The following is a 27,497-nucleotide window of genomic DNA, read 5'->3' on the forward strand; positions in this document are numbered from 1 at the left end:
TTAAGTACAGTGCACCTATTGTGTTCATGATGAATTACAAAAGACTTCCTGCTATTGAGGAGGGATAAGGTTAAGGTTAGAGATAGTTTTGGTAGATTGAGTAGATTTAAGTTATAGAGGGAGGGTCAATGGGGTAATTACATGTTGGAACTACAGAAATTAATTAAAGATATATTTACAGGAAGGTATTTTAAATGTACGTACAGTGTACAAACATGTATGTGCACAATAAGTGCATTGTATCACATTGTCATTTAAATCTAAGTACACAGTAAAAAACACTATACTGAGTGGGTAAATAATAATAATAATAATAATTATTATTATTATTATTAAGAAACAAGCTTTAATAAGAAATCATGAAAGTTGTATTTTTATTTTCTGAATTACTTTGTCTACTGTGTTTTTTTAAAAAGTAAGTTTATCTTATGAAAGATCTTTCGATGTTGTGGCACAATGGTTATCTTCTCCAGCAGGTCTCCAGAACATCAAGACGGACCTCTGTAATACTCAGAGATCCTATGCACACACAATCACACATGGGACATGGGAAACAACTTTGTGAATGGCACATTGAAGTTCTGTGAGCACAGATTGGATGTGGGCCTGATTATCACAGCGAGTTCTTCAAGAATCACATGAATCCTGCTCTAATTCAGCATTTGTACAGACCTATTTACTGCCTGAAAGAAATGGAGATTGAGAATTAGAGGCAAATATCTTCCTAGAGCTGGAATCCAGCTATATTTTTCCTCTGCTGTTTATATTGTATTCACATTTCCATAATGTCAGACATGCTTTGTTCCTGTTGGCCTGTTACGCTTGTTGAGTAGACAGACATCTGCAAACACTCCAATTCCATCTCATTTTTGCCCTTTCTGCTGATGCGGACTGAGTTCCTGCGAGGCCAAGTCTGTCTCTTTCATTTCCACATTCTCTCTTTTCGTCTCCTCCTCCTCCTCCGCACGACTCCCCTACCTCCTGGCTATCTCCCTCTCTCCCTCCCTCCGCCTCTGTCGTCCTTTCTCTCCCCTGTACCGACGCTTTTTTGATCAGTGCAGCAGAGTGGATTCCTGCCACTCTGGCAACTTTGCGCGGCTCGGCAGTCATTAGCATACTGATTAAGCAGAACAGGCTCGTCAGAGATACCACTGATCAAAGACCGAGACTGCACTCGTGTGTCACAACACAACAGCGCAACATATGCCCCAAAAAAACACAGACAGGATGCCTGCCGTAGAGGCAGAGCTGAGGGAGGTGAACAGACTTAGACAAACAGAGATGCAATATCACTTTGAATAAAGATACACTGATGTACAAAAAAAAGCATTTAATGCTAGAGCTGAGGTCAGTGAAACATGCAGGAATACAGCGTTCAGGAGTGTTAGTTTTAAAACACTGCAATATTGAGTTACTAATTACTAATTTAGAAGTAACTTATTACTGTACATGAAAAGTAATTTGTTAAATTTTGTAAACTTAGGAGTTCATGGTTAACTCTTTCAGACTGGACAAGTTGGTTTAGCTGTTCGGCAAGTTTTCCCCAAGGCTGACCATCTGAAAAACATTGAAAACCCTTCTAAAACCAGCAAGAAATTACAATTGAAGGAGACACTGCATTATGTTCCAGAAAAATTATTAATCTCTTAATTAAACTCAAAGCCAAACAAGACACTGATTGGCCAAGAGCAAATTCATTTTGAAAATATTGAAAAATATATTTGTCAATTATGAAAAACATATGTGTGTGTACATTGGGAAAGTAATGAAATGGGTTGGGTGAAGTTACTGATCTGCAGCAATCGTGACTCAAGAGCTGATGGGAATAAAAAAGGGCTCCTCTTGACAGGAGCAGATCACTGATGTTACGCCAGCCATGGAGGCCACATCATTATCGGCGTTTTATATTTTATATTTTCAGATTTCAGTTTTTGTCTCAAAATGAATATGCTAATGGTACAGCTCATCTAGAAATCTTAATCTATAGCAACATTGACTGCCTTCTATTCACATTCATCCTATAAAGAACCAGTAAGCACATTCACCCGCTGTACAGCAGGGAATGGCCGCGAGTCAGAGCTATTACCGGAAAGAGCCCGAGGTGCTGTCCTTGAAGCCGTGTGCTTGCACTGGAAGGGGCGGCTGGGAAAAGGGTGATTTAGACGCCCGAAGGATGGACTGCCGCACAACAGCACCTATGGGGACAGAATAAAAATACAGATATTTTTATCAGCTCAAAATGAATTGGGACACTTGGAGGTTTAAGAGACACAAAAGTAATAAAAGATCATCTAGTCTTTCAGTGTATTGAGCTTTAAAGGTCCCATGACATGAAAATGTCAATTTCTGAGGTTTTTTTACATTAATATGAGTTCGCCTAGCCTGTATATGGTCCCCCAAGTTTCTAGAAATTTTAATCTGTGTAAATTGAGATTTTGCTATCTTTCTCTGCCTTTGAGAAAAAGGAAGCTCAACCGAGCACGATGTTGATGTAACCCATATAGATATATATATACACAATACAATTTGATTTATATAGCACAGGATAAAAACAACTGGAGTTGACCAAAGTGCTTTAAAACACTATACCAAAAATAGGCAAAATAAAAATATAAAATTAAATAAGCTGTAGAAATGTGTGGCATTGTGTGACTGTTTTCAAGTTTTGGGCCGACAACAGAAACAGCTTACACCTGCTGGGTGAGTGTTGGTTTGAATGACCATCTGTTTGGGTTAAGTTTGGTTCTGTGCAGTTAAGTCTGCAAGAGCTGATGTCAAATACTGTTTGACGATTACTCCTTTAGGTTGCTGGATCACCTGACAAAGTAAAAAAATAAAAATCTATAAGACGACAGCAAATATTCATATAAGGTATGCTGGGTTTAGTCCAACTCGAGGGCATTGTAGAAACCATTTTAGACAGGAGCACTTCTGCAACCCCTCAGAGCACTTTCTGATTCTGAAGTAATCAAAACCACTAAAGTCTATTCAGGTGTATGGGAAATGAGCTTCTGTATTTCAGTGGAAATCCATCAAGACGTCCAATAAAATGGTGAGATTAGATTACAGAAAAACAAATCATGACATTATTTGAATATGATAACATGACATTCCTGGTAAGAAATGGGGTAAGACTCATGCATCTTTGTCTCTAGTGTAAAACTAATTTGGCTCCGCTTGGGCTTGTGGGATACTGGTGGTTTTAAGTGAATTAGCCTGTACACCGTGGGCGGTGGTGAGTTAACCAGGAAATGAAGACAAAGTGAAGAGAGGCTGTCATGAAAATGAACCAGTGTGCTGGGACGGGAAATTACAGTGTTTCACTCTCTCACACACACACTACCGAGTCTACTACAACATAAAACATCAAAATGGTGTATTCAGGATCCTCAGATACAAACCTGAGTTCCAGAAACCATATGGTACTCTAAATACTGACAGAGGAATCACACCTGCAGATTAACATTAAAACGATACACATCCAGGTCTGTTTTCTCAGTGAAACACAAACACTGAATGATCATTTGTTTTTCATATGATCAAATTACTCTTCCGTTGGTTCATATAGGGAAAGCCCTGAAATCATCATGATGAATTACAATGCCGGGATTAAAAATGGGCCGGGGTTTGCCAGCTGAGCCATTCTGGTTGGCTGGTTGGGCTTGAGGGAGGAGCTGACCGAAGCAGTGGACCTCTGGTTTGCGGCCTTGGTTGATGCTGAATCTGAGGGCGTGAGTTGGTCACACTTGCTTAAAGAAAGACCTGAGAGTTTGGGGTGAGCTGACGGACAGCTGGCAGGCTCCTCTGAAAGAATGAATACATCAGCATCTCTGGTTAGATGTCTTTAATTTAGCTCATACCAAAGAGGTCGTGTCTCGTTCATACATGAGCTATGAAGGTCTGATAATAGACTTCATTATAAAATCAGGTCAAAAATGAGGTCAGTACCCTCATATATACCCATTTGACTTTGTTGAAGTTGCTCATAATATCTAAATGAGTGAAGAAACTGCATTCACCTTCAGGAAGGCACTAGATATGGTTGAGGGGATGATTTGAGCTCCATGTCGTTTTTCAGTAAACTCTTCTGCTTCTACTTTCCCATCCTACCTATAGAGAAGAAAACAAAAGCCCTTTCAAACACATAATGTACTGTATTGTGATATACTGATTTTGAAAGCAGAAAGTTACATCATACTCCCAGTCTTTGACAAGAGCTCTGACGTTCTGAGCCAGTCGATGTGACTTCATAAGAGTAACCAGAACCTTTTACATTTCTTGATTCTGTGTTAATGATAAAAAAATTAACATTACCAGTTTTATTATGCACATATTTAAAATATATAAAAAACTGGTATTGACTAATAATAACGATCATCATCTAATATTCAAATAACTAAAAAAAAAAAAAAAAAGTCACATTTTTAGCAAATATACATTTATCATACTGTACATATAAGTTGTAATGCGTGTTTTATTTTTAGATTATTTAGGCAAAAAAAGTGCAAAATTTTTATATCTGCCATTTATTGGAGATAACACAAAATATTTATCTGCTTTTCCGTACTGGCCAAATTTTATCCCAACGTTTTATAAAGTAAATGGAGGAATAACTTGAATATTGTTAGTAATGTTTCAAGATGAACACTGCTTGGATTAAAGCAACTTCCATTACAAGCAATCAGAATTTCATCGTCAGGCTTTCCAGGGTTAATATAAACTTGTAAAATGAACTTAAAGCTGTAACAGTGACTGGGGTTGATGATGTGTTTGTGCTGGATCCGGTCGGTACATTAGAGCCCCTTTCACACTGCATGTCGGACCCGGCAAATTGCCGGAACATTGCCAGGTCGTCGTCTGTGTGAAAGCAAACACGTCCCTATTTTGACCGCTGCCAAATTATTATCCCTCTAGTATTGGTAGGTTTAGGAGTAGGTTTGGGGGAGGGGTTAGGATTAGGCAATCAGGTAACAATTTGAACGAGGGGGGGTAATAATTTGGCAGGGGGTCAAAATTGGGCACAACACCGGGATACACTACCCGTGTATTTGCCGGAATCGCAGTGCGAAAGGTGCTTAGGAGACACCATACGTGGGACATTACCTTCGGTGGAGAGAACACCTTTGACCACAGACTGCAGAGAAAATTAAACATACACATGATTAGATGAGTGCAACACGGAATGACCTACATTTCTATTTAAATCACTGAAGGAAAGCTAACAATGCATTTCAGTCAACATCTTGCCTTGAAGTCAGAGTATGAATCATTTTTTTGTTTTGTTGTTTGGATCAATAATTGACGCAGCCAAAGTGAGTAATACCTTTACAGCAGAGGTATTAATTATGATAGTTGCAGTGACAGAATTAGTCCTCTGGTTAAAGGTCCCCTGTGTGCTGCTGTTTGGAGTCATTTGACTGGCTTTGATAACAGGCCCCATGGTAGAGCTGGGTTTTCTGATGGCTGTCCCTGTAACACCGGCTGGTTTAATGATGGTAGCTCCCACTGATGGCGTGAAAATAGCAGTTCCTGTAGCGGCGGGTGGTTTCTGAATGGCAGTTCCTGTAGTGGAATTAAGTTTAATATTGGTAGTAGCTGATACACTGGTGATACACTCTGATGATTGGTGTAGTGGTCACAGTTGACTGCAAAAAAGAGATGGAGAATAAAAAGGTGCATTTCCATAATAAATCAAATGCTTGTAAGGTATCTTGTATGACGGCTTTTCATGGCTTTTTGAAATACCATTGACAGATGCATTTATTTATTTATTTATCTAAAAATTCGGACATGGTTTCTCGGAGTTCTGAATATGAATAATCAGTCTGAATTGTGAGATAGTTTTTTTTTTTTTAACAAGCTTCCATGCTTATTGAATACTTCTTATACGGCCAAATTAAATTTAAATATTATCTAAAAAATATTAATTTTGCATTAAATGTATTTTTATACACAATTAAATTATAAATTATAAATTAAATATAATTGTATTAATATTAACATATGAATACTTTAAGATAAAGGGTAATATTTAAAATTAAAATAATAATATATTACATTTTAAATTCATTACAAAATATGTATATGACACTTTTTATAATAAGATAATCATACATAAAGAAAAAGAAAAAGAAAACTGCATACCTGCTCATGCATCAAAAAAACAAAACAAAAAAAAAACATTTTGGCCCTGGTGATCCAAAGACCCTAGTCTGAAAACCACGTTTATCTCACTGGATCTTTGTTTCTATTCGCAGCATTAAAAATAAGTGACCAAAATAACACACCTGTGAGGATGGGGGTCTAAGCAGAAGCATTGGCACTGGCTGGTTTTGGCAGCATTCCCTGAGCCTGTGCCTAGGCCAGAGCCTGCCGAGAGACCAACATCAACGGCCCGCTGTCACTGTAGATAAACTCCATTCCTTCAGAGGCAGAGAGAGAGAGTAAGACATCGCCAAGATTGATAAGTAGGCTTGATGGTTAAGTACAGTATTACAGTTTGAATATACAAACAGACCAAAGAAGTGATATAGTGGATCCTGAATCCACCCGTAACTCACGGTGTGGGACCTTGGAGTTGGCAGACAGCTGCAGTGGCACAGTCTGAAGTGTGCTGTCATTGGTACACTTTGTGATGGGGTGTAAATACTTGGCAATGTCACGACTGCCCCTTTGGCCGTGGTCAGTGTGGTGACTCTGGGCTGATTTATGGCCACAGAGCTAACAGAGACCCTTCCAGGCCCCTGCTCCCTGAATATTAGACGTCACCACCCTGACTCTTACAAGCACTGGTGTGGTGGATCTGATCTTTGCAGGGTTTGATAAGATCATTGGAGCAGGTTCAGATGTGGCTGGACTGGAGCTCATGACTGTTACAGGATGCTGATTAGCAGAGTTTGATGAATTAGCCTCTGCCTTTGGTTTCGGCTTTACTCTTTCCCCATTAGGAGAAGCTAAATCTGGTTTGCTGTTTTCAGAGGTGTTAACATTAGCGTTTGAGTCTGAAGTTTCTCTTTTTTTGTCTAATGAAGTGTCCACATACTCCATAGTGTTGCTTGTTTTCCTGTTGTTGTTTTTATTTTCTCTGAAGACGCGTGAGACTTATCACTGTCAAATTTATCTGAACCTGATGATTCACACATTATGTAGTCTACTTTCTCGATGGATTAAACACAGATGGAATATTTTGGTGGAGAGGACAACCCTGAAATGTTTTTCCATCTATTTGGTTGAAAAATTTAATTTACGTGTACAAATACGCAGGTGACATGATTTTGATTCACCCGAAGGATCTGAATCATTTGAATTAACTCCCAACTATTCTTGATTTCTCGGTTGTTGAGTGTTTCTGTATGCTACACGGTTACGCCAGTAGGTGGAGACAAGCGAATGTCTTTTTTTGTGTGTGAGCAAGTCAGTGAATCACTCAACTGATTCGCTAGTCATTCATGAGGGTAACAAGTGTTTGTAAATGAGATGCCTTGTTCACACCATTCCGAATCTCGTTTAGATTCAAAAATCTTAATCGACCCCTTCAGTCAAGGGTGTATTCGTTCAGTAGATCAAGCCAATTAAATGCTTACTTGAATACCACCGTCACACAACTCCAACCTCTTCTACAGAGGCACCATAGAGAGCATCCTGTCAAGCTGCATCACTGTGTGGTATAGCGCCTGCAACACGTCCTTAAAACTCTTAAAGTTTGTACACTTTCGATGCAGAAAAGTATATACTTTTGAGTGTGTAGTAGAAGAGTAGGCAAGATTTGGGACATACTACAACACCAGTTAGGTCTTTAACGGACCGCTCTGTGCATGGTTACACGCATCCTTACACTGTAAACTACCCTTTTCACAGTTAACATCCTCTACATTTCATTTAATTTAACTTCTTACAGTATTAGAGAGAAATTAGGTAGTATGTTGATCTGCCAGCTGTTGGTCTTTATGCAGAAAACTCTGCTCATATATTTTTTTTTTGGCATAAATAACAAAGATAACATTAAATAAATCTACCTGAAATAGTAGACCATCTGCAGACTTTTGGCACACTCGTTTCGATATACTATGCTTTGGGAAATACTTATTTTAATTTCACATACTATTTAGGATGGATGGAATGAACATTGGGACTCAGGGCCAATCTTTGAAATGAGAGAAAGTGAGCGCGTGGAGAATGATTCACGAACAAATATCATAAAAGGATCTCACAGTCGAATTTAATACCTGAGCACTGAGTATGAATTAAAATTGATTTAGTCGTTGTAGGCCTACTCTAAATTAAATTTTTCAAGAAGCAGACATTCCCTTGAAACTTGTGTGTTATGTTGTAGGCATATTTTCCATATGTTAATACACAAGTCTTGGTGATTTTTCAAAACTTTTATTAACAATGTCACATTACATTCTTCTAAAACTTTAATCTCATGGATTATAAACAAGTTTTAAGTGTAGCCAGACACTGTAAATTTTATGATTTAAATAAAAAAAATCTTAATTTTTTGTGTAATATTTGAAAGAAAAAATACTGAATGTTACAACATATATTCATCTGACTGGTTTGACAGTTTTTTTTTTCAATTTGAACTTGTCTGCTAAAATTATAAAAATGAAGAACAGTTGGGGAAATAAATATACTTGTAATCTTTCAGATCATTCAACTGCAAAATTGGGGTTTGTCTAAGTCATATGATTCCTCAGAAACCCACAGCTGTGATTTACCGGTTACATATGTGTGTGTTTATGTGTGTGTTTCTAATAAGTGCTGCTATTCCTCTCTGGTGTGATATGCTATTTATGAGAAAAACACTTGAAGATTAGCAAAATAAAATATTCATCAAACAGCTTATTAAATAAGTATGGCAGTTGAAATTCTTTACAGGATGTCATATATAGAGTGTAACATTAGTTTAGTCTCTTCCACTTCTAGCAGTCATGATAGGACAAGACAAATCCAGCAAAAGCAGTCTGACAGTCTTCAAGTTTTAAAACAAAGCTTCACACAGAGAATCAAATGGAGACCACTCAATACAGCCAGAGAAATGCAGAAAAAGTTCCCGTTTGAATTTCAACACTTTTTCCTTATTTGAAACAGTTTATTTAGGGACAGTACCAATGAAAAAAAAGTCTCAGAGGATTACAACATAAATCAAAACATCCCTTTATAATCAGTTAAAAATACCACATCCAGTTTGTTGTTTGTGAGAGCGGGCAGCTAATCCAGCGGTTCCTGTTTGATTCGAATGACGGAGGTCGTGACCCCACGGTGACTTCTTTTGATCTCTCTCCTCAGAACGTACTCACTGAACTGGGTTGAGTCCACACCACCTCCACAAGAAGCAGCAATCTCAAAACCTCTTTGCTGCAGTCGCTCCAGAACCTGAGGAACACAAAAATTCCCAAACACACACCAAATTATCATCCTTTCATATTCTACAAACAGTAACCAATTAATATACACTATTGTTTTAACATGTGGGGTCAGTAAGTTCTTAATGGTTCTGAATGAAATATCTTATACCCACCAAGGCCAAATGTATTTGATTAAATTATTTTAAAATGTAATTTATTCCAGTGATGGCAAAGCTGGATTTCCAGCAGCCGTTATTCCAGTCTTCAGTGACACATGATCCTTCAGATATCATTATAATATGCTGGGGTTTAGTGCTCAAGTCAATTTTTTTGTGTCACGTTTGATCATTTTAATGCATTCTTGCTGCATAAAAGTATTAGTTTCTTTCAATAAATAAATACAAATCTGACAGTAGTGAAAATATTTTTTTCCACACGAATAGTTAAGATGTCTAGAGGCACAGACCTTGCCTCTGAATCAACTTTCCCGTCAACCTTGGCAGGTTGTGTTTACAAATGTTTTTATACAGCTTGAGATTCAAATGCAACAAATTTGCAGAATGCTTTATTTGTTGGGATGCACATGTTCTTGCTAAGGATGTGGAGCTTTAAAGATGCTGTACTATAAAGTAATCACCGTTTGTGTCTCACAGAGAGAGAGAAAAGCAGCATATGGATTTAGAACGACACGAGTAAATTGTGACTCTTTTCATGTTAGTGTGAACTATCCTTTTAATTGAACACCCCTGGCACAAAATAACTTTCGTCTTCATTTAGAAACATAACACAGCGAAAGTGTTAGAAACCATCTGTCCAGCAGCTCTCTCAACTGAATAAAATGAGATACTTAAACCACTTGCTTATTCGGTCTTTCTATCTGTCTATTTCTCTGTCTCACTCTCTCTCACAGTTTCTTCCAGTCCTGCAGATATTCGCTCCACAGAACTGTGAGATCACATTCCATTAGTGTGCCTTGAGGATGTCCCTTCATCTTTTTCTCTCCAGCACTGCCTCACTAATTTCCCTTCACCCCCACCACCACCAGCAACCTCTCATTTACAGGTCAAAGTTTCTGTTTGTCTGCACTGTGTGACTTTCCATCATGCTTTTGTCCTTCAACCCCCTTTTTCCCTCATTTTTCTTTCCTGTCTTCTGCCTCTACTTTTCTCAATCTCCTGCTTCCATTAGTGTGACGGCAAGTGCCAGGGGCCAAAAGATTTAATAAGCAAACAGGATTAGACAGCCTCTAGACACACACACACACACACACACACACACACACAACACAAACAGTATGAAATGGTTACAGAGCACAGTATAGGAAAAACTGAGCTCATATTGTACATTCATTCCTGACATGAATCATAGGCCAGTGTTTGTAGTTTGTAATTCAAAATTTCTGGACAAGGTTGTTTTAAAAAAACTTTCATTCGAAGTGGTTACATATGGTGTAACCATGAAGTAAAAAATTATATATATTCTTAACACTGTAGATACATGCGAGTATACACTTCTCGAACATTAAATTCATTTCATGTTCATTCGTTAATTATGTCAAACAATAAACAAACAACTATATATATATATATATATATATATATATATATATATACATACAGTATATAAAACTGCAATGTAAATATACTTCAAATGTACTTTGAACTTTGGAAAATTTATTTTTTATAGTGTACTTGAGGTTTTCTTTTCAAGAATGTAATTATTTTAATGACAGTTTTTTTACTTCAATATGATATCAGGACAGTTGTGTCACATTTTTGTGTAATATTTTTGACTTTGTTTATGGCTAGCATGCCTCTAAAAATTTCCTAAAAATGAATTTTTAATATAAAAATAAGTAAATAACTGGAATCGCTGATGTGTGAGTGGTGTTTGAGGTGTCACGCACCTGTACAGAGTTGAGGTGGCAGTATCCGTTTAGAGGGAAGCGTATGACGTGAGTGGAATCGTGGTTCCAGCCTGCGTTGACAGAGTTGCACATGACGTCTCCTATCTCTGGAAAGATGTCCTCGATTAGGGCTTTGTCACCGCTGAGTGTTATCCTCTCTCCCAGCTCGGGGGCCACGCGCACTACCACACACTCACACATGCGTGATGTGTACCTAGAGTCCTGCTCCGACCGCCAGCGCTCCAGCTCAGCCTGCAGAGGCTGCAGCTGGAAATATCGGGCCTCCTCGTACAGCAGAGAGTAGTCCTACACACACAGATACACAGATAGATGGCACAACTGCTAAGAAAGATTCACCTACAAATGAAAAACCAGTGTTTATGGCTGCATATTTATTTTGTTTTTGGACAGCCCTTGGTCACTATGAACTGTTGTATGGGAAGAATTGTGTAGTGATTCTTCAAAAGTACTTTTACTTCTGTTTCATGAAAAAATCTAAAAACAGCATATGGGTTTGGAGCAACACTATGTTGATTAAAAAGAGACAGAATGTTTATTTTAGGGTGAACTATTCTTAGATTTTTTTTAAATGCCTCAGTTTAACATCAATAAAAATGCAGCATAAGATTTTAATTCCTACCTTAAAGTCATCTGGAATGAGCAGTTTTGAGGTCCTGAGGAAGTTTAATATGTAGCGGAACATGTGTCCATCGCGATCTATAAAATAATGTTGCTTCAGGCTGTCCAATACAATGGGCTCCGTGCCATCAAACAAACGACCAATCCTGTGAGAGGAACAGACAAATGCTAAAATATTTAGATGTAATCGAACAGCAATAATGATTTGCTTTCTTATGCAGAATACACACACACACACACACACACACACACACACAAACAGGTATTCTCATTATGGGGACACTATACATTATTTTCTATACCCTTACCCCTAACCTAACCCTCACAAAACTTTCAGTAGTTTTTCCTTGTTGGTCCCCACAATGTAAAGGAATACCAGGTACACACACATGTACACACAATTAATTACATATATAGCTTATGTTTTAATTACAATAGTTTTCTGTTGTCGATGCTGTTTTCCAAAAATCTAGAGTCAAAGCTTGGAGTTCAAAAGCAAAAAAAATGTTGTTTTCTCAGGTTTTTCTCACATTTATTTCTAATTGTTATGTATATGCTATATACAATAAAAAGTAACTATAATTAACTATGTAAGACTAATTCAAAGTTCAGTCTCACATACAATCAGTCTGACAGCAGTTTCATGTGCTTCTAGACAGAGTAAGCTTTAAGATCAACTGCTCTAACCCAAATTCCACTTCTATACAAATATACAAATGTTGTCATGGGAAATGAATGCATGGTGATCCTTTCCAAAAGGCCAGTTAATGGACTAATGTATCTTAACTACAATAACAATGGTTTTACCAATGTACTGTTTTTTGCTTGCGCTTAAAGAGATGTCAATTTACAGAAAAGAATTGATCGAAACAATCGGAGAAAAAAATTGTAGTGACTAGGTGCTGCTCTGATGTTATTGACTTCGACTGAAGTTTGAGAAATTCAGTTTGAGACTTATATAATACTATATAATATAATATATTAATTAAAAACAATCATCTGAGTGTGCTCATGTAAATATATAACTGTCCAACAGCGGACTTTGTCAGCTCTTTCGGTCAGCACAGTCTGGCTGAACTGTAGCCTGTGTCTGCATCAGCATCACAGAGGGCAAGGCTGGAGGCGGCAAACATCATTGCTCCTGACGACACAAATGTCATCATCCAGCGCCCTGCTTCCTGGCTCTAAGATGAGTATGTTGTCATATTGATGTTGTTTGTGATCAAGATGCCACGGGGGGGAATGGATCACAACTGTCACTAATGCCAATGCTCTCAGAAACATCTATTTGACAATGACAAAGGCTTTCCGAGGCCTATATTTGATAATACCAGAACCGTTTGATTCTAAATGAGACAATTATGTGTGAGACTCAGTATTTCTATGCCACTGTAAGGGACAGTGGGAGGCAGAAACTGTATGAGACATGTGAGCAGTTGTGAAACAGGGTGCTAGTCTGGCTCAAAGCGCTTCAGGCTCCTTTTGGCCTGTGCTCTGATGTTTGACTCAGTCAGCAGCTACAAGACAATAATGCTCTTTGGCATTGCAGAAACACACCGGTCAGTGAGCTAATGAGCACAGACAAGCCCCACATACACACGAAACACACACATATGGAGCTAACACACATCATAACGGACTTGTGTGTGAACAGACGTGTTCAGAGGATGTCATGAAATTTTAGGCTGACTGCCAAATGTATTATTGTGATTGGTAAAAAGAACACCTTTTCCTTTGAACACCTCAGTCATCTATTACTAGGGCAGATTTCCAAAACGTTTAAATCCTGTAATCAACAGAAGCTGATAATAATCATTCCTTATCTTTTCATGCAGTTCACAGTGCTTAAAGTTTATAAGAGGAGTTTATTCGTATTATATAAGGACCTAGAACAAATCCATGTGCATCAGTGTCTGTATTGTTTGTTTTAGGTGCAAAACTTGAATGTAAGAAACTTATCCAAAACATAGGCTAATCAATATTTGTCAGTTGTATGCTTTTCAACATGCTGGATCACAAAATGAAACAACTCGTTACATTAATTAAAAGTAATAAATGGCAATATGCTTTATTTGAATGTTTTATCGATCTGTTAGAAATAATTTAATTCTCTATTCGCAACATGTACCTCAGAATTCCTTTTTGGAATCAATTCCCACCCCTATCTGTTACACTTATGGTGTTCATTTCTATATGTTTTGTGTCTTTGTGTGAAATTTACCTGGACTCTGGGTATTTGGTTAATGTGGCCAGGCTGCTGGTGTACATGTGACCCCCTACATCAATGTGGACCGGTGCATTGGTCTTCGTGAGCTGTGCAGGTGTAGGGATGCCAGCTGTACCCAGCGGGGAGACCGGCGAATGTGCCAAGATCGGCCGAGTCGACATGCCCACACTGTTACTGCGATTCTCCTGACAAAAAAAAAAAGATGATAGGTAAGATTTTAAGATGAATATTCACAGTAGGAGGTTAAGTGAGTCAACATGAAATGGCATTTGAACCCCACTTTACTTTGTTTATGGATCAGCATTTGATTGGATCATGAAAAGCGGACACTGACACACCAGAACAGATGCTTTGATAATATAGATATACTGCCTTAGGAAAATAGCATTTGATACTTTCATAGAGACTGAATTAATCCAACAAGATTTGATTGGATCATGAAAAGTGGGCATTGAATGGACCAGAATGGAATGAAGTGGTTGGAAGGGAAGGGCTGAACAAGTAAAAGGCATTTGTGAGTTCAGCAGAAAAGACATTTCACAGGCCCATGGGTGAAAGTTGATGGCTTGCGATGACCTTTGATTTGGTCTCTGCTTCGTCATAATACATTTGTTTCAACTGATCATTTGTGTTATTAGTCATTTTAAGATACATGTGTCATAGAGAAATGCATTCATGTGTATCATTTATCTGAGTCATTTGTGTATTTACTGTTACTTGTATTATTTACCTGAGATATTTATGAGTAAAGTCAGATGTGTGGAAGATTTAAAACATTTCTATGCGGATTTATTTAGTTGCTTACTGTGATTCGCTTTAAGTATATGTAGATTCAAAGTATCTACTGTGATTCAAAGTTTCTTAAATATTCTGAAATACAGTGTTAATTAAGGACAACAAAGAGGACCACTTGGGCAACCACTAACCGTTTCTCTCTCTCTCCTTACTGTATAGGGAGTACTACATATATATTTTTTATTTTTTCATTGAAATGTAGAGAATATAACTGATGCCTGTTTTAATAATATGATTGGATATAATGCAAGATTTATGTTCAGACCTTTGTAACAAAATTTGGGCAACACTGGTTTAAATTTGACAATTTTGCAAGTAAAGTGTATTACATAAACAGGTATCAATTTTGATTTCATTTTGACTTCATCTCTGTCACTAGCTGAAACCAAACAGAATTGCAGGTTTCCTGAATACTTAAATAGCCTCTTTTGCCTCAAACTCCCATCACCCATTGCCCTGTGTTTCTGGGAACCAACTTTGCTCACTTATATCACTCTTTGCACACTAAACAAGAATGGGAAAGTATTTGAACAGAACAACTCAAGCAGCCTCTTCATTTAGTTAAGGAGGAATGAGTGTGGAATAGGAGCACGGTGCTAAATAACACATAAATAAACACAGATAATCATTTTTACCTTGACATCTACATTACAAAATAGGTGGAAATAATTAAATTGACCTGTTATGATATTAATGGTGATTTGGCTGTCATTACAACACTCTCATTAGCATCGGTAGGGGCTCATTCCATGGGCTTCGTCTCACATAATATCTGCTTGTGCTGAGAAATAACTGTTTACTAAATCTCAATGGTCATGAAACAGCCATGGGCAGAATTTCCTTTAAAGATGAAAAATTGAAGAAAAAAAAAGTAAACTGTAACATAAGTATACTTGTGTACTTTGTGCACTATCAATGCATTTTTTGCCCAGAGTGGAGTAACACTATCTGAGTCGACTGTCTTACAGAATGAAACTTGCTGAGAGAATGAGTTCAGCGGACTGGCTTATACAGCGACCTGAAAAAAATAAGCATCAACCCTTGGTAATACACAGAAAATGTGCAAGTAAACATGCATCGAGGCTAGCAGATTAAAGCACTAATGATAAACATCTCTGGCACAACTGGGTGTTTTAGCGGCTACAGCTTTCTAATGGTGGCTGAATGGGGAGTTGTGCCTAGGGAAGACTAACTTAGGTCAAAAAGACATTTTCTTATTAATAATAAATTCTGGCTAATTTTTATATTTGCATTGTAGACAATGAGAGAATGAGAGCATGTGGTGGAATTTTTTTATTGATTTGGCAGGGGCTTTTGACAAAAAAAAAAAATTGAACAGTGAACAAACATACACAACCAACACGCATAATAACAAAGCTGGTTAAGTGAACTAAGCAGTAAATAAGTTCAACCCAATAAAGTTAAAATGTGTGTTACATGCCATGGATGGTGCTGGCAGCCAGAGCAGGGTGAGCTACTGGCTCTGCCATTAGCTAATTAAAAAGATGTTGACACCAACTTATACTCTGGAACCGAGGATGCTCCAAATAAACAAGCAGGGAAGATTAATGAATTGTAATACTTATGTGAGAGAGTTTAAACAGAGCTGAGCTTTTTGCAGTATTTATGATTATGTATAAATCTACATAATGGAATATTTCTGTAGATTATTTTTGATTTCAGAGATGGAGGCAGAAAGAGAGTTGGTAAGATATACAGTATACAAGCCTATAGATCTAGCAAAAAACATCAGAATAAAAGTGAATGGAAATGTGATGGATAACTACATATCACTGTTTAAGCAGGACTTATAGTGTTATATAAATAAATACATGAATAAATGTTTGATTTAAGAAAATGTATTAAAAAGAGGCCACACGTCATTGCTTGCCTTTGAATACGAGTATGAAAACATCTATTACAATGTGTCATCAGTGGTTTCTTGAACAGTAGTCAGGGTTATATTGGAGTATCATTTAAGCAACATGTGTCAGAAGCTAGTACAGTGTTTCTGAAAAAATTATTATATCAAATGTAAAAATATTAAGGACCTGCAGCACAACAGTTTTAAATAAATATGTGTGTGTGTGTGTGTGTGCATGCTCTTGTTTTGGTGACATATCAGGACACAACTCTGTATAATGACATGGGTATGACACAGGTATTACAAGGAGAGGGTGACTTATGAGTTATAAATCATACAGAATTAGTTTTTTTGAGAAAGTAAAAATGCACAAAGTTTCCTGTGAGGGTTAGGGTTAGGTGTAGGGTTGGTCAAGGGCCATAGAATATACAGTTTGTACATTATAAAAACCATTACGACCATGGGATGTCCCGCACGTCCTGATTTTGCCGAGTTACATGTGTTCCTAGGTCAACATATTTTGTTGACCCTGGAACAACATTTTTCTCCAAAAATATATTCTTGACCATATCCCTACACCTAAACCTAACCTTAACCATGAGTAATCCCTAAAATCAGAGGAAATGATAGATGAATGACACTGATGTACAAGCACCAAACAGTGATTTTAAGCGTAAACTTCACAAAATCTATAAACTGGTTCTTTAAATCTGATTTAATCACAATGTTGTTCCAGGGACAACAAAGATCAGGTTCTGCGGGATGTCCCCACTTTTCACAAAAACAACCATGCGTGCATCTGTGTGTGTGTGTGTGTGTGTATAAACTCTTTAGGATGAATATTTTAGTGTAGTAAGAGGACTGTTGAGCCCTGTTTAATTAATATAATGGAATGCAGAACATTACACTATATTAATTAACAACACACTAAACTGCTCATCGCAGGCATTATATTTGGGAGTCGTTGGTTTCTGAGCCCAGCACAGGTGCAATATTAGCTCATTCATCTGCAGGCAATTAATGTTTTTATTTTTCACACTCACCTTCATGCTGAAGGGTGAAGAAATCAGTGCCTCTTTTAGTGCAGCCTACTTACAAAGCATAAAAATATTCACCAGCATATGAAGGCATCAATCTTAATCACATGCCCAAATGGACCACTGCTAGCAATTTGTTTTACAGCCCCTTGGCAAAGATGGAGATGATGGACTTGTTTTTAAAGACGGAGAGTTAGTTAGAAAAAAAGGACCAATTCATTGAAGGTGTAATAATCTCAGTCTAAAAACAGACCTTAAAAACATATAAACTCAAACAATTATACTAAAACATGAAAACGTACAATGCACTTGAGCGTTAACAGGGACCAAGTGGCACAATTCAAAGTCAAGTTTCAGCCTGAAATCGCACTCTTTCACAAAATAACACCATCATAAAAAACTGACATTATAATGAGGTAAATCAGGGATTTGCTGACAAATGTTCCATGCAAAATGACACACACAAACACACACACAGAGATGAGTCAACTTTCACATGTTGTTTTAAATCGTTAATTTGCATAAGTATACTCGGTGTGAGAACTCGATTGTCCTCTGACTGATGTGATTGACAGACAGCAGGGCCGCTTGTAAAACTGATCTGAAGCGCTATTCTAAGCCCGTGTCACGTGTCAAAAACATTTCGTCTTGATACCGACGTGCTAAAGACATGAAATCGCTATTACCTGTGAGGGGAGCACACGAGGACTCTCTCCGTTGGCTTCGCAATGAGCGGAGACTAGCGCGGTGACAGTCGGAGTGTCCGCGCATTCTGCGCGCGCACAGAGTCTTTTCGGCGATGCCCCCGGTCCCGAAACGCTTACTGGATAGACGAGCGCCCGCGGGCGTTTGATCACCTTCTGCGGTTTGAGCTCGGCCTCGTCCTCGCAGCGCAGCACGTGCTGAAGTCGCACTCCTCCGTTGTCCGTTTCCGGGGAGACGTGGAGAGGCGCTAACTTTGACCCGATGCCCGCAATGCCGTTGAGCGTCGCTATGGAGACGGCGCCGATGCAGTGGTTGGTGTAGGTCTTTGACAGTTTGGCGGCACGCGACAGCATCTGCATCCTCGTGCCCAGCAGGTTCTTACCGATGGCTTTATTCTCGTACCACGTCGTGTCGGTCTCGCTGCAGTGATCCCGCGGGCGCTGGAAGAAAGCCTTGCAGAGAGGATTGCGCTTCGAGAGGTACTTCACGAAGCTCGCGTAGGGACAGAACTCCGTGGCGGTCTCGTACATCCGGGGAAGGTTGTCATCGTCCGTGTCCGATCTTTTTTTCGTCCAGGAGGCGGAACGAGACTTGTGGTACGGCCCGAGCGCTTTGAAGTACACGAACTTGCGTCCGTCCTCGTCCACGGCCAGCCCGAAAGAGTCCTCCTCGAGCTCGCGCTGGTTCTCCCGCCCCCGCGTGCAGAAGTACATGCAAGTCTCGAACCAGACTTTGTTGAGCAGCCCGAACGGCGAGCTGGCGCTGAACACGGCCGAGTTGTAGAGTTTTCTCAGGTCGGAGCGCGTGATGGCTTGCTTCTGCACCACGGGACCGGCGCCCTGCTCCTCCAGCTTGCGTATGACCGCGGCGAGCGCGAGGTTGGCGTTGCGCAGCTCGGGGTCCTTGGTGAGGTCCAGCGTGCGGCAGAAGGGGGGCTCGTTCAGGTAGCGGTTGAGCGAGCTCCGGATGCTGATGAGGGAGGACTTGCTGTACAGCTGTCCGCTTTTGGAGCGCGCCTCCGAGTAGAACGAGCGCAGCACTTTGCAGAGCGCGTGCTTGTCCATGCTCTCAAAGTCCGTACTTTGCGCCCTCTCCGTCAGGTATTCCCGGAAGATTCGCACTGCGTACCGGGTTGCCAGGCGCGTGTTCTCGCTGAGCCTGGAGCGGTGCATGTCTCCCTCGAGTCCCGAGTCCAAAGCGGCGAAAAGCGGGTCCCCCGCCGCAGACTCGAGCTGGTCCGTATTCCGCATAAGGACCGCTTCCCCCGTTTCCACGGCAGCAGCGCAGCTGTCGGGCTCCCCGCACTCCTCCCACTCTAACTCGGCTTCTTCTTCTGACACTTCTCCCTCTTCCCCTGTGATCTGGATCTCCTGAATCTCTTCCTCCTCTTCCTCGTCCGAGCCTCCATCTCTCTCCCGTTCCCCCGCCATCGGGTCCGGTTCATCATCTTTACAGCAGTGGTCCCCGCTGCCAGGCATTCTCGCCATATTGCAGTCTGACAGTGTATGAGTCCCGAGGCACTGCGCATGCGCTATATTGGACCGCAGAGCTGAGAGTTTTTTGTGCGTTTTAGTGACCTTCAGCAACGAAAACAGGCACGCGCTCTTAAAGGTGCAGGGAAAGGGGAGCTAGATTGCCCCAAATTAACACACACACACACACTTGAATGGAGAGATAAAGCGAGAGAAAGAGGCAAACAGTCAGCTATACTCTGTATTGGACTGCAGCAGAATTAAGCACTAAATTATGCCTTTATTACACCCACACAGACACACACCTGCTAATTATTAAAGGACTATGAAACTCAGGCAGGCTGACTTGGTTTGGGAGTTTCCAGTAGCAGCTGTGATCATGTCTAACCCTGAGGCCACATCCATATACTTTTGAGTGTGTACAGTCTTTTGTGTATATGTGAGAGGAAGAGAGAATGAGACAGATGAGAGGGAGAGAGAGAGAGAGAGAGAGAGAGAGAGAGAGAGAGAGATGAAGGTGTGGTTAGCTAATTGAGATGTACACCTTGGGTTTGTGTGTGCAATTGCAATGATGGCCAGAAGGCAGAAAAAACACTAAAAAAGGTGAAACAAGGAACATTTCACAAATAAAAAAATTGTCATTACTTTCGCACTCCAACCTCATACCGTAAAAACGATTTTTCTAAGTTGTAAGTAAAGAATCTTTGAGTAATATATTTTTTTTACAATAAAATATTATTAAATGTTTTCTACTTGAGGATTTCATGTGTAATTCAATGTGTTACTTCGCATTTCTTTATGTTATTTGTAAAGTTTACTAGAAATTTCTGAAAAATGCTAAATTAAAATATTCTCTACAATTTTTTTTTTTTTTTTTTTGGAGTGTAGCTCACAGAATGTCCTGCACACTTTTTAGTTGGTATTTACCAAAAGTCTTGAGAGCCATTCTAGCTCTAATTGGCACATTCATGAGAGTATGAATAATTTATATATTTTGTGTTGACTTATTTTATTAAACCAGTTGATCCAGTTTACAGACTGGACTGATTCAGTTCTGGTTCAGATCAATTCACTGAATCACTGATTGGAAGATTATCAGTGAACACTTTATGACTTCACAAGACTTGCAGTATAGGACCTGAGTCATATGGACCATTTTATGATAAATTTATAGTCTTTTGCATCCAATCCCCATTCATTGTTATTGCATGGTAAAAGAGTAATCATTTTCCCAAAATGCTGTATTTTGTTCCACAAAATCAATAAGGTCTTTAAGGTGAATAAATGAACTGAATCACCCACGGTTTTTCTTTCTGTTTATGATGTGCCAGTGTGACTGGACTATTTAACTTCTACTCTTCTGATATGTATTTATGTGCTGCGATTTGCAAATGCAGCTCTGCTTGAGCTCACTGCAGACTTTCTCAGGTTAAAGCAGATTTTCATTTTCCTCTCTTATTCTCCTATGTGTCCATTAGAGGCTATTGTAATGTAAACAGTGCCTCTCTGAACTACATCATGGCATGGATATTTTCATGTATGAATGATTCTAGAGTACTCCTGTTAATGAAGATCCATGCACATCTCTAAATATAAATGGCAAAATATGCCAGTTTCCATTTGATTCATTAAATACATCCAACAAGATCATCCTATATGAGTGACCTTGATCAAGAACACATTCCTAAGTGCTTCTCTCTCCTCTCCCGTGTTTGTGTGTGTGTCGTGAAAACCCTGAGGCAACTGCTGTCTCAGTATGAACAGCACAGAGCTGAGGTTTGGCTCTGGAGAATAAGGCAGATGTTTGTCTCCGGCGCTGTGCCTCAGAGAGCGGCAACGCATGAGGAAGCGGATTTTAGAGCTCAGTAGGGCTCAAAGCTAGAGGAGGGATGAAAAAAGCTCTATTCATCCATCAGCAAATCAACAGCGATCATCTGACTCATTAACCTATACAGTCAGAGTCTTTCCACAGGCTTGTGGACATTTCTTTAAGGAAAAGATATGAGTAAATGGCAGGTAACAGTGTCTGTGATGGTTTTGAATTTTTTTTATAGTATTTTCAAGAAATGTTTAAATAATGAGTCTAATATGTCATGTGGCATAACCAAGTAAAAATAATAATGATAGTGAAATAATATTTTCATTACAATATTAGTCATTGAATACATAATAAAAAAAATAAAAAAAAAAAAAAAAAAAAAATATATATATATATATATATATATATATATATATATATATATATATATATATATATATATATATATATATATATGTATAAATATTACACATATGACAGTAATTACAAAAATAAATAAAAATAAAGTAAATTAATGAAGTATCGATATTATATTTCTTTATATCATGAATTATACATTTAGAAATTACATTAAGTTTATTGAAGTTTGGGGAACATAAACTACCCTTGCCTTGTCACACAACTGTCAAATTATGAAGTTTTGATGATGTCATGGGTCTGAAGAATTCCTCTCTATGATATCAGTTCCTGACTTATTTTTTATGCAGATTGGTTGCACCACATGGCTCTCCTCAAATGAGTTGTAAGAGGTTTTTTTTTTTTTTTAACTGTTCAGAATTAAAATAATTAACATCAATTAAGAATTTAAAACTTGGAAAATATATATTTAAGTCACTGTATGTACAAACTGTACTCTATTAATGTTTTTTTTGTTTTGTTTTTTATAAATAAATAGATTCAGAGGGGGAAAAATTGCCATTAAGTACCACTAACAGAACTTTCTGAATAAACAAGATGACAATGAACATGGAATCAGACTCTGTTTTGTAGTTAGTTTTAGTTGCTTGCTATAAGCAAACTTTGGGTAAACATTCTGGACATCTTCCTCATCTAACATATTCGATTCAAGTCTTTGCTCATTAGTAAAGTGCTCCATATCCTGAAAGAGGTGTTTCAAATGAGAAAGACCTTAAATGTGCAGTGCTATAGTTCCCGAGGTTCACAGTTCCCTGGGAGAAATCTGCCATACAGTCCCTGGCTTGAGGCCACAATGCCAGTACAACTGGATTGTGATCTCGCTAACTCAAGTATTCAAGTTACCCCTAGCAAGAACTAAACCTTTGTGCTAGATGCCCAAATCCTAATCATTAAATTCCCAGGACCCTTTTTCTTACACGGCCGAGATTTACTTGTATCTCATTTCTCTCCTCTGCACAGCACACATATATCCCTGTGTGAGGATGAGCCTCCATTTTGAAACGAGAGACCTCTCTTCTTTTGTCTCATTCTGTCATTTCTGCCCACAGGCATGTCACCAGAAACAGCTCTGACATCTCTCAAAGGAAAGAGAAGGAGAGGGAAAGACAGGGCGAGAGAGCTCAGGCAGAAATGGGAAAAAAAAGAAACCCTCCTTTCCACATTTTAAATTCTCGTTAGCAGAGCCCATTTCACACCTAGATACCCAATTAGCAATTAGCAAAGCTTTAAAGTGCAGTCCTGAGCCGAGGCCCTGATCCCGGCCTGATTTGTATGCGCTTTGTGCAGATAGCGATAAGAGAGAGGCTGAATACATGTATAGTTTTAAATTTAATTTCATAATCATTTGCATGGCAGGGTAGCCTGCAGGCGAGAGGGAAAATAACATGCCCACTCTTCAAAAGGGAGATCAGGCTCGTTACATGGCTGTGCGGAGGATTGGAGAGGGGCTTTTTATGTGCAGGCAGGTAATTTGTTCCCTGACTAATCTGAAGAGATAGAGAAGTTCAGAGGAAGCACTTTTTAAAAAACAGTGTGAGCGCAGCATCGCAAATCGCCTCTACCTCCGAGGCTTGGGAGAGAATGAAAGCGAGTGAGAGAGAGGAACACCAAGGTGCGATATAGCTGAACCTACTGCCAGAGCCCCGGGCTGCCAAAAAAAAGAGGAACTACTGAATGTGTGAGTATGTGTCTGGGTATGTATGGCTCGGAGAGAGATAGAAACCATCTTGGAGCATGCCAACGTTGTGTGCCATCCGGTATTGGAGAGATGTAAATCGTATCAAACACCTAGTACGTGTCTGTCCTCTTTTGCTGCTGCTTCAATAATGCACTGATATATTCAACAGTCACTGTGCAGGACTGTTATTTTAACACCAGTTTTGCTAGTAATATTTTTATACATTTTTTTCCCCTTTTTTATTTGAAAGTTTTAGTAACTTTTTGGGGTATTTTTGTCATTTATTTTTCAAATATGTCAATATAGTTTTTCAAATTTTAGGACTTAAGATTAATGAATGAGAAATGTTACATATATATATATATATATATATATATATATATATATATATATATATATATATATATATATATATATATATATATATATATATATTAAAAACTTTATTTAATATTTAAGCATGTTTTTATTTCAGTTAATTTCAATTATTATTATTATTACAATTATTATTTCAAGTAACAATTTTTAAATGGTTTTAGTGAATGATTATAACCCTGATGTTTAAGTCTTCAAAGTCAAATAAATATAAAATGTTGCTTTGGCAACTAGCTGAAATAAGTTTACTTTTTTATCATGTAGTATTTTATGTATTATAAATATTTTTAATGTATATAAATATATAATATATATTACTTATAATAAATATGTGTATTATACTATTTATATACATTTTATTTCAAGTTAGTTAACAAAAAACAACAACAACAACAACAACAAAAAAAGAAAAACTGGTTATGGATGGTTCCCGTATAAGTCTGACCATCAGGCTGTAGTTCATTTCACATGTTTGTGGCACAAGGGACAGGAAGATGGAAAGACTTACATGACATTCTGCGCTTAATCTTATCCATATTCATGGGCGCATATGCAAAGTATGGATGTGGCGTGAAGCGCTGAAGACAGCATGAGGATTAGTAACCTGTGTTTGAGGTGATTCCAAGCCAACATTAACATGTTGAATAATCTACAAGAGTGAGTCAGAAAATTCAGCAACTCTGCCCTGTCCGTGGGCAGCAATTCAGCTCGCTGCATGCGATCCATTGTGTGCGTTTTAGTGGGTGATGGTGTTCTGTACAGGAATGCTTGTGTTCTCTATGAGACCAATTACATTTGTACTTTATGATCCCCTACAGTTATACAAGACTCTTTCCAGATTTAACAGATGAGGCTGGTGCCGACTATGTCGTTCTCTTCTCACATGACGATTCTGTCTGTTTTCTCAGAAGAACAGGAACCTGTAGTTTTATAGGCCAACTACAGAGCTCAGATCTGTCTGCACATTTCCATCATGACAGTATTCACTAGCATGACATTTTCTCAATACAATGTCATTTTTTAAAAAATTGTTAGGATGCCAAAAAATTTCACGCCACAGTTGATGAACAGGGATTCCGAAATGTGCAAACAAAGGACACCTTGCTTGAGGCAACATGAACTGAAGAGCCCTGAAATTTGGAAAACATTATCCAATTAAATTTTTTTTATAAATAAATAACTTTAGTTCATTCTGAGTTTGAAAATTCGGAAAGAGAGAATTCTGCCAACTGTATCATAACTGTACTTTTCCCCCCACCACTGTGATTTCACGTTACTGTACTTTCTTAAGGTATATTTTTAGTGAAAAAAAGCTTATCAAGATTTTTGGGGAAACATGTTCTTTTTTAAATGAAAACCACATTTAAGCAATTAGATAGACATAAATATGATTTCTACCTATCTATCTATCTATCTATCTATCTATCTATCTATCTATCTCAGAAAGTAAGGTGTAACTGGGATGGTATACCCTTTCAAAAGTTACTAATATTGATCACTTAGGTACTACTACCTTTAATGTAGGCTATTAATATGCACCTTTTAGAGGAAAATAAGATAAAATAAGCCCATATAGATAGATAGATAGATAGATAGATAGATAGATAGATAGATAGATAGATAGATAGATAGATAGACAGATATATAGACAGATAGATAGATAAAAGCAATTTGCATTACAGAACAGATTTGGGAATGTGTAAGCATATAATACCGAAGCAAAACCCTCTCTAGTGCACACTAGTATGCCCTTTTTGATACCTCTCTTGGCAAGGTATCTTAATTAGATTGCATATCTAAAGACTCATGTCAGGTGACAGTACCACGCACTTCCACTTGGACAACAACTGGCAATTCCACGAGCTGATAGCATGTGGCGCCACAGCCGTGAGCCGACAGAATACAACTTACAGGTACAGGACACTGGTAAAAGAAAACATTTAAAGTGAATGACGCGACATTCGGTGCACTTAAAATGCGATTCTATTGTAGCACGCGCACGTGCGTCTTGTTCTTCCCTCGCGCGCTCTGAGCGTGCAGCAGCTGTAGCGTATTACAGCCTGCGACGAGAATGAAGGAATATTCCACTTTAACATCGCTGTTAAAAATAACAACCGCCGCTAAACACAAATAAACAAGAAAAACATCCTCAGCATCATTCAAAAAGTGTTACAAATGCCTGAAAACGCACTCTAGTTGCGATCAAATTTGCCATTTGGCAACCCAAAACCTAAATGAATGCAAACGCAGTAGCGGTGTAGAAGAACAAATTTTCATAAACGCATGTCCACATTCGCATCGCGTGCAAAGAGCGTGCGACTTATTGTAGCGCATCGCGAAACCTAATCGAGGACGCCATTACGATATCAGTCAATTATTCGAACCTGCGCTACAGAACAGTGTTACATGTGACAACGTACAAACTGCTTCAAGTGTCGTTTTGCGCTGCCATTACACATATCGTGAAGCGACAGGATGTAAACTGGGAGAAGATAAATATTTCTGTCCCAAACGCGCTCTTCCTCTGGCACATGCGTACATGCAGCTGCGCTCTGAAGACCCACTGCCTCTCTCTGTAGAAAAAACCCACAAAGCCCAATCTGGCGCTCCTCACCTGGAACATGGGACATCCAGCGACGTGTCACCTCTCCGTGTTTGGGCTCCTGTCCGCGCCCCTCGCTCAAGCGCTGAGGAATGGAGCCCAGCTGAAGCGGAATTCACAGAGAGTCGCTCCAGGGGTTTCACAACCCCTCTGGGCCAGACCCGGATAGAGAAAGAGAGAAAGAGAGAGAGAGAGAGAGAGAGAGAGAGAGAGAGAGAGAGAGAGAGAGAGAGAGAGGAGAGAGAGAGAGAGAGAGAGAGAGAGAGAGAGAGAGAGAGAGAGAGAGAGAGAGAGGAGAGAGGAGAGAGAGAGAGAGAGAGAGAGAGAGAGAGAGAGAGAGAGAGAGAGAGAGAGAGGAGAGAGAGAGAGAGAGAGAGAGAGAGAGAGAGAGAGAGAGAGAGAGAGAGAGAGAGAGAGAGAGAGAGAGAGAGAGAGAGAGAGATCTCCAACAAACGCCCCTGCAGATCTCTGCTCACTTCAGGACAACTAGTGAATTAACCGATCACAAGAAAGATCTATTTGTAATACACAGAAATGTCCCGTTTCTCCTATTCTAGGATGTAAAAATAGATCTGGTGATTTTTTTCTGCGTAAAACAGTCGTCTTCCTTC

The 27,497-nt window shown here is 38.8% G+C and overlaps 1 protein-coding gene and 1 long non-coding RNA gene across 4 annotated transcripts; both read right to left on the bottom strand.

The window, feature by feature from the left end:
• Positions 1-2,706: 2,706 nt before the first annotated feature.
• Positions 2,707-6,720, bottom strand: LOC113062749 (uncharacterized). 2 transcript variants are annotated; one of them, XR_003278582.1, is made up of 6 exons: positions 6,561-6,720; positions 6,288-6,422; positions 5,324-5,645; positions 5,104-5,134; positions 4,020-4,110; positions 2,707-3,804 (listed from the first exon to the last, which is right to left on the bottom strand). It is a non-coding gene; the product is annotated as an uncharacterized LOC113062749 (long non-coding RNA). The 2 variants fall into 2 exon arrangements; XR_003278583.1 differs by having other exon boundaries at positions 6,518-6,720.
• Positions 6,721-9,075: 2,355 nt separating this feature from the next.
• On the bottom strand, positions 9,076-27,080 carry LOC113063263 (BTB/POZ domain-containing protein KCTD1). 2 transcript variants are annotated; one of them, XM_026233520.1, is made up of 5 exons: positions 26,899-27,080; positions 14,117-14,307; positions 11,897-12,041; positions 11,257-11,562; positions 9,076-9,378 (listed from the first exon to the last, which is right to left on the bottom strand). In XM_026233520.1, the coding sequence occupies exons 1-5, from the start codon at positions 26,905-26,907 to the stop codon at positions 9,214-9,216; spliced, it is 816 nt and encodes a 271-aa protein (XP_026089305.1). In that variant the 5' UTR covers positions 26,908-27,080; the 3' UTR covers positions 9,076-9,213. The 2 variants fall into 2 exon arrangements, with proteins under 2 accessions (XP_026089305.1, XP_026089304.1); XM_026233519.1 differs by lacking the exon at positions 26,899-27,080 and adding an exon at positions 18,505-20,080.
• Between the last annotated feature and the right edge of the window lie 417 nt (positions 27,081-27,497).

This window comes from Carassius auratus, chromosome 45 (genome assembly GCF_003368295.1).
Source record: "Carassius auratus strain Wakin chromosome 45, ASM336829v1, whole genome shotgun sequence".
NCBI lineage: Eukaryota > Metazoa > Chordata > Actinopteri > Cypriniformes > Cyprinidae > Carassius > Carassius auratus.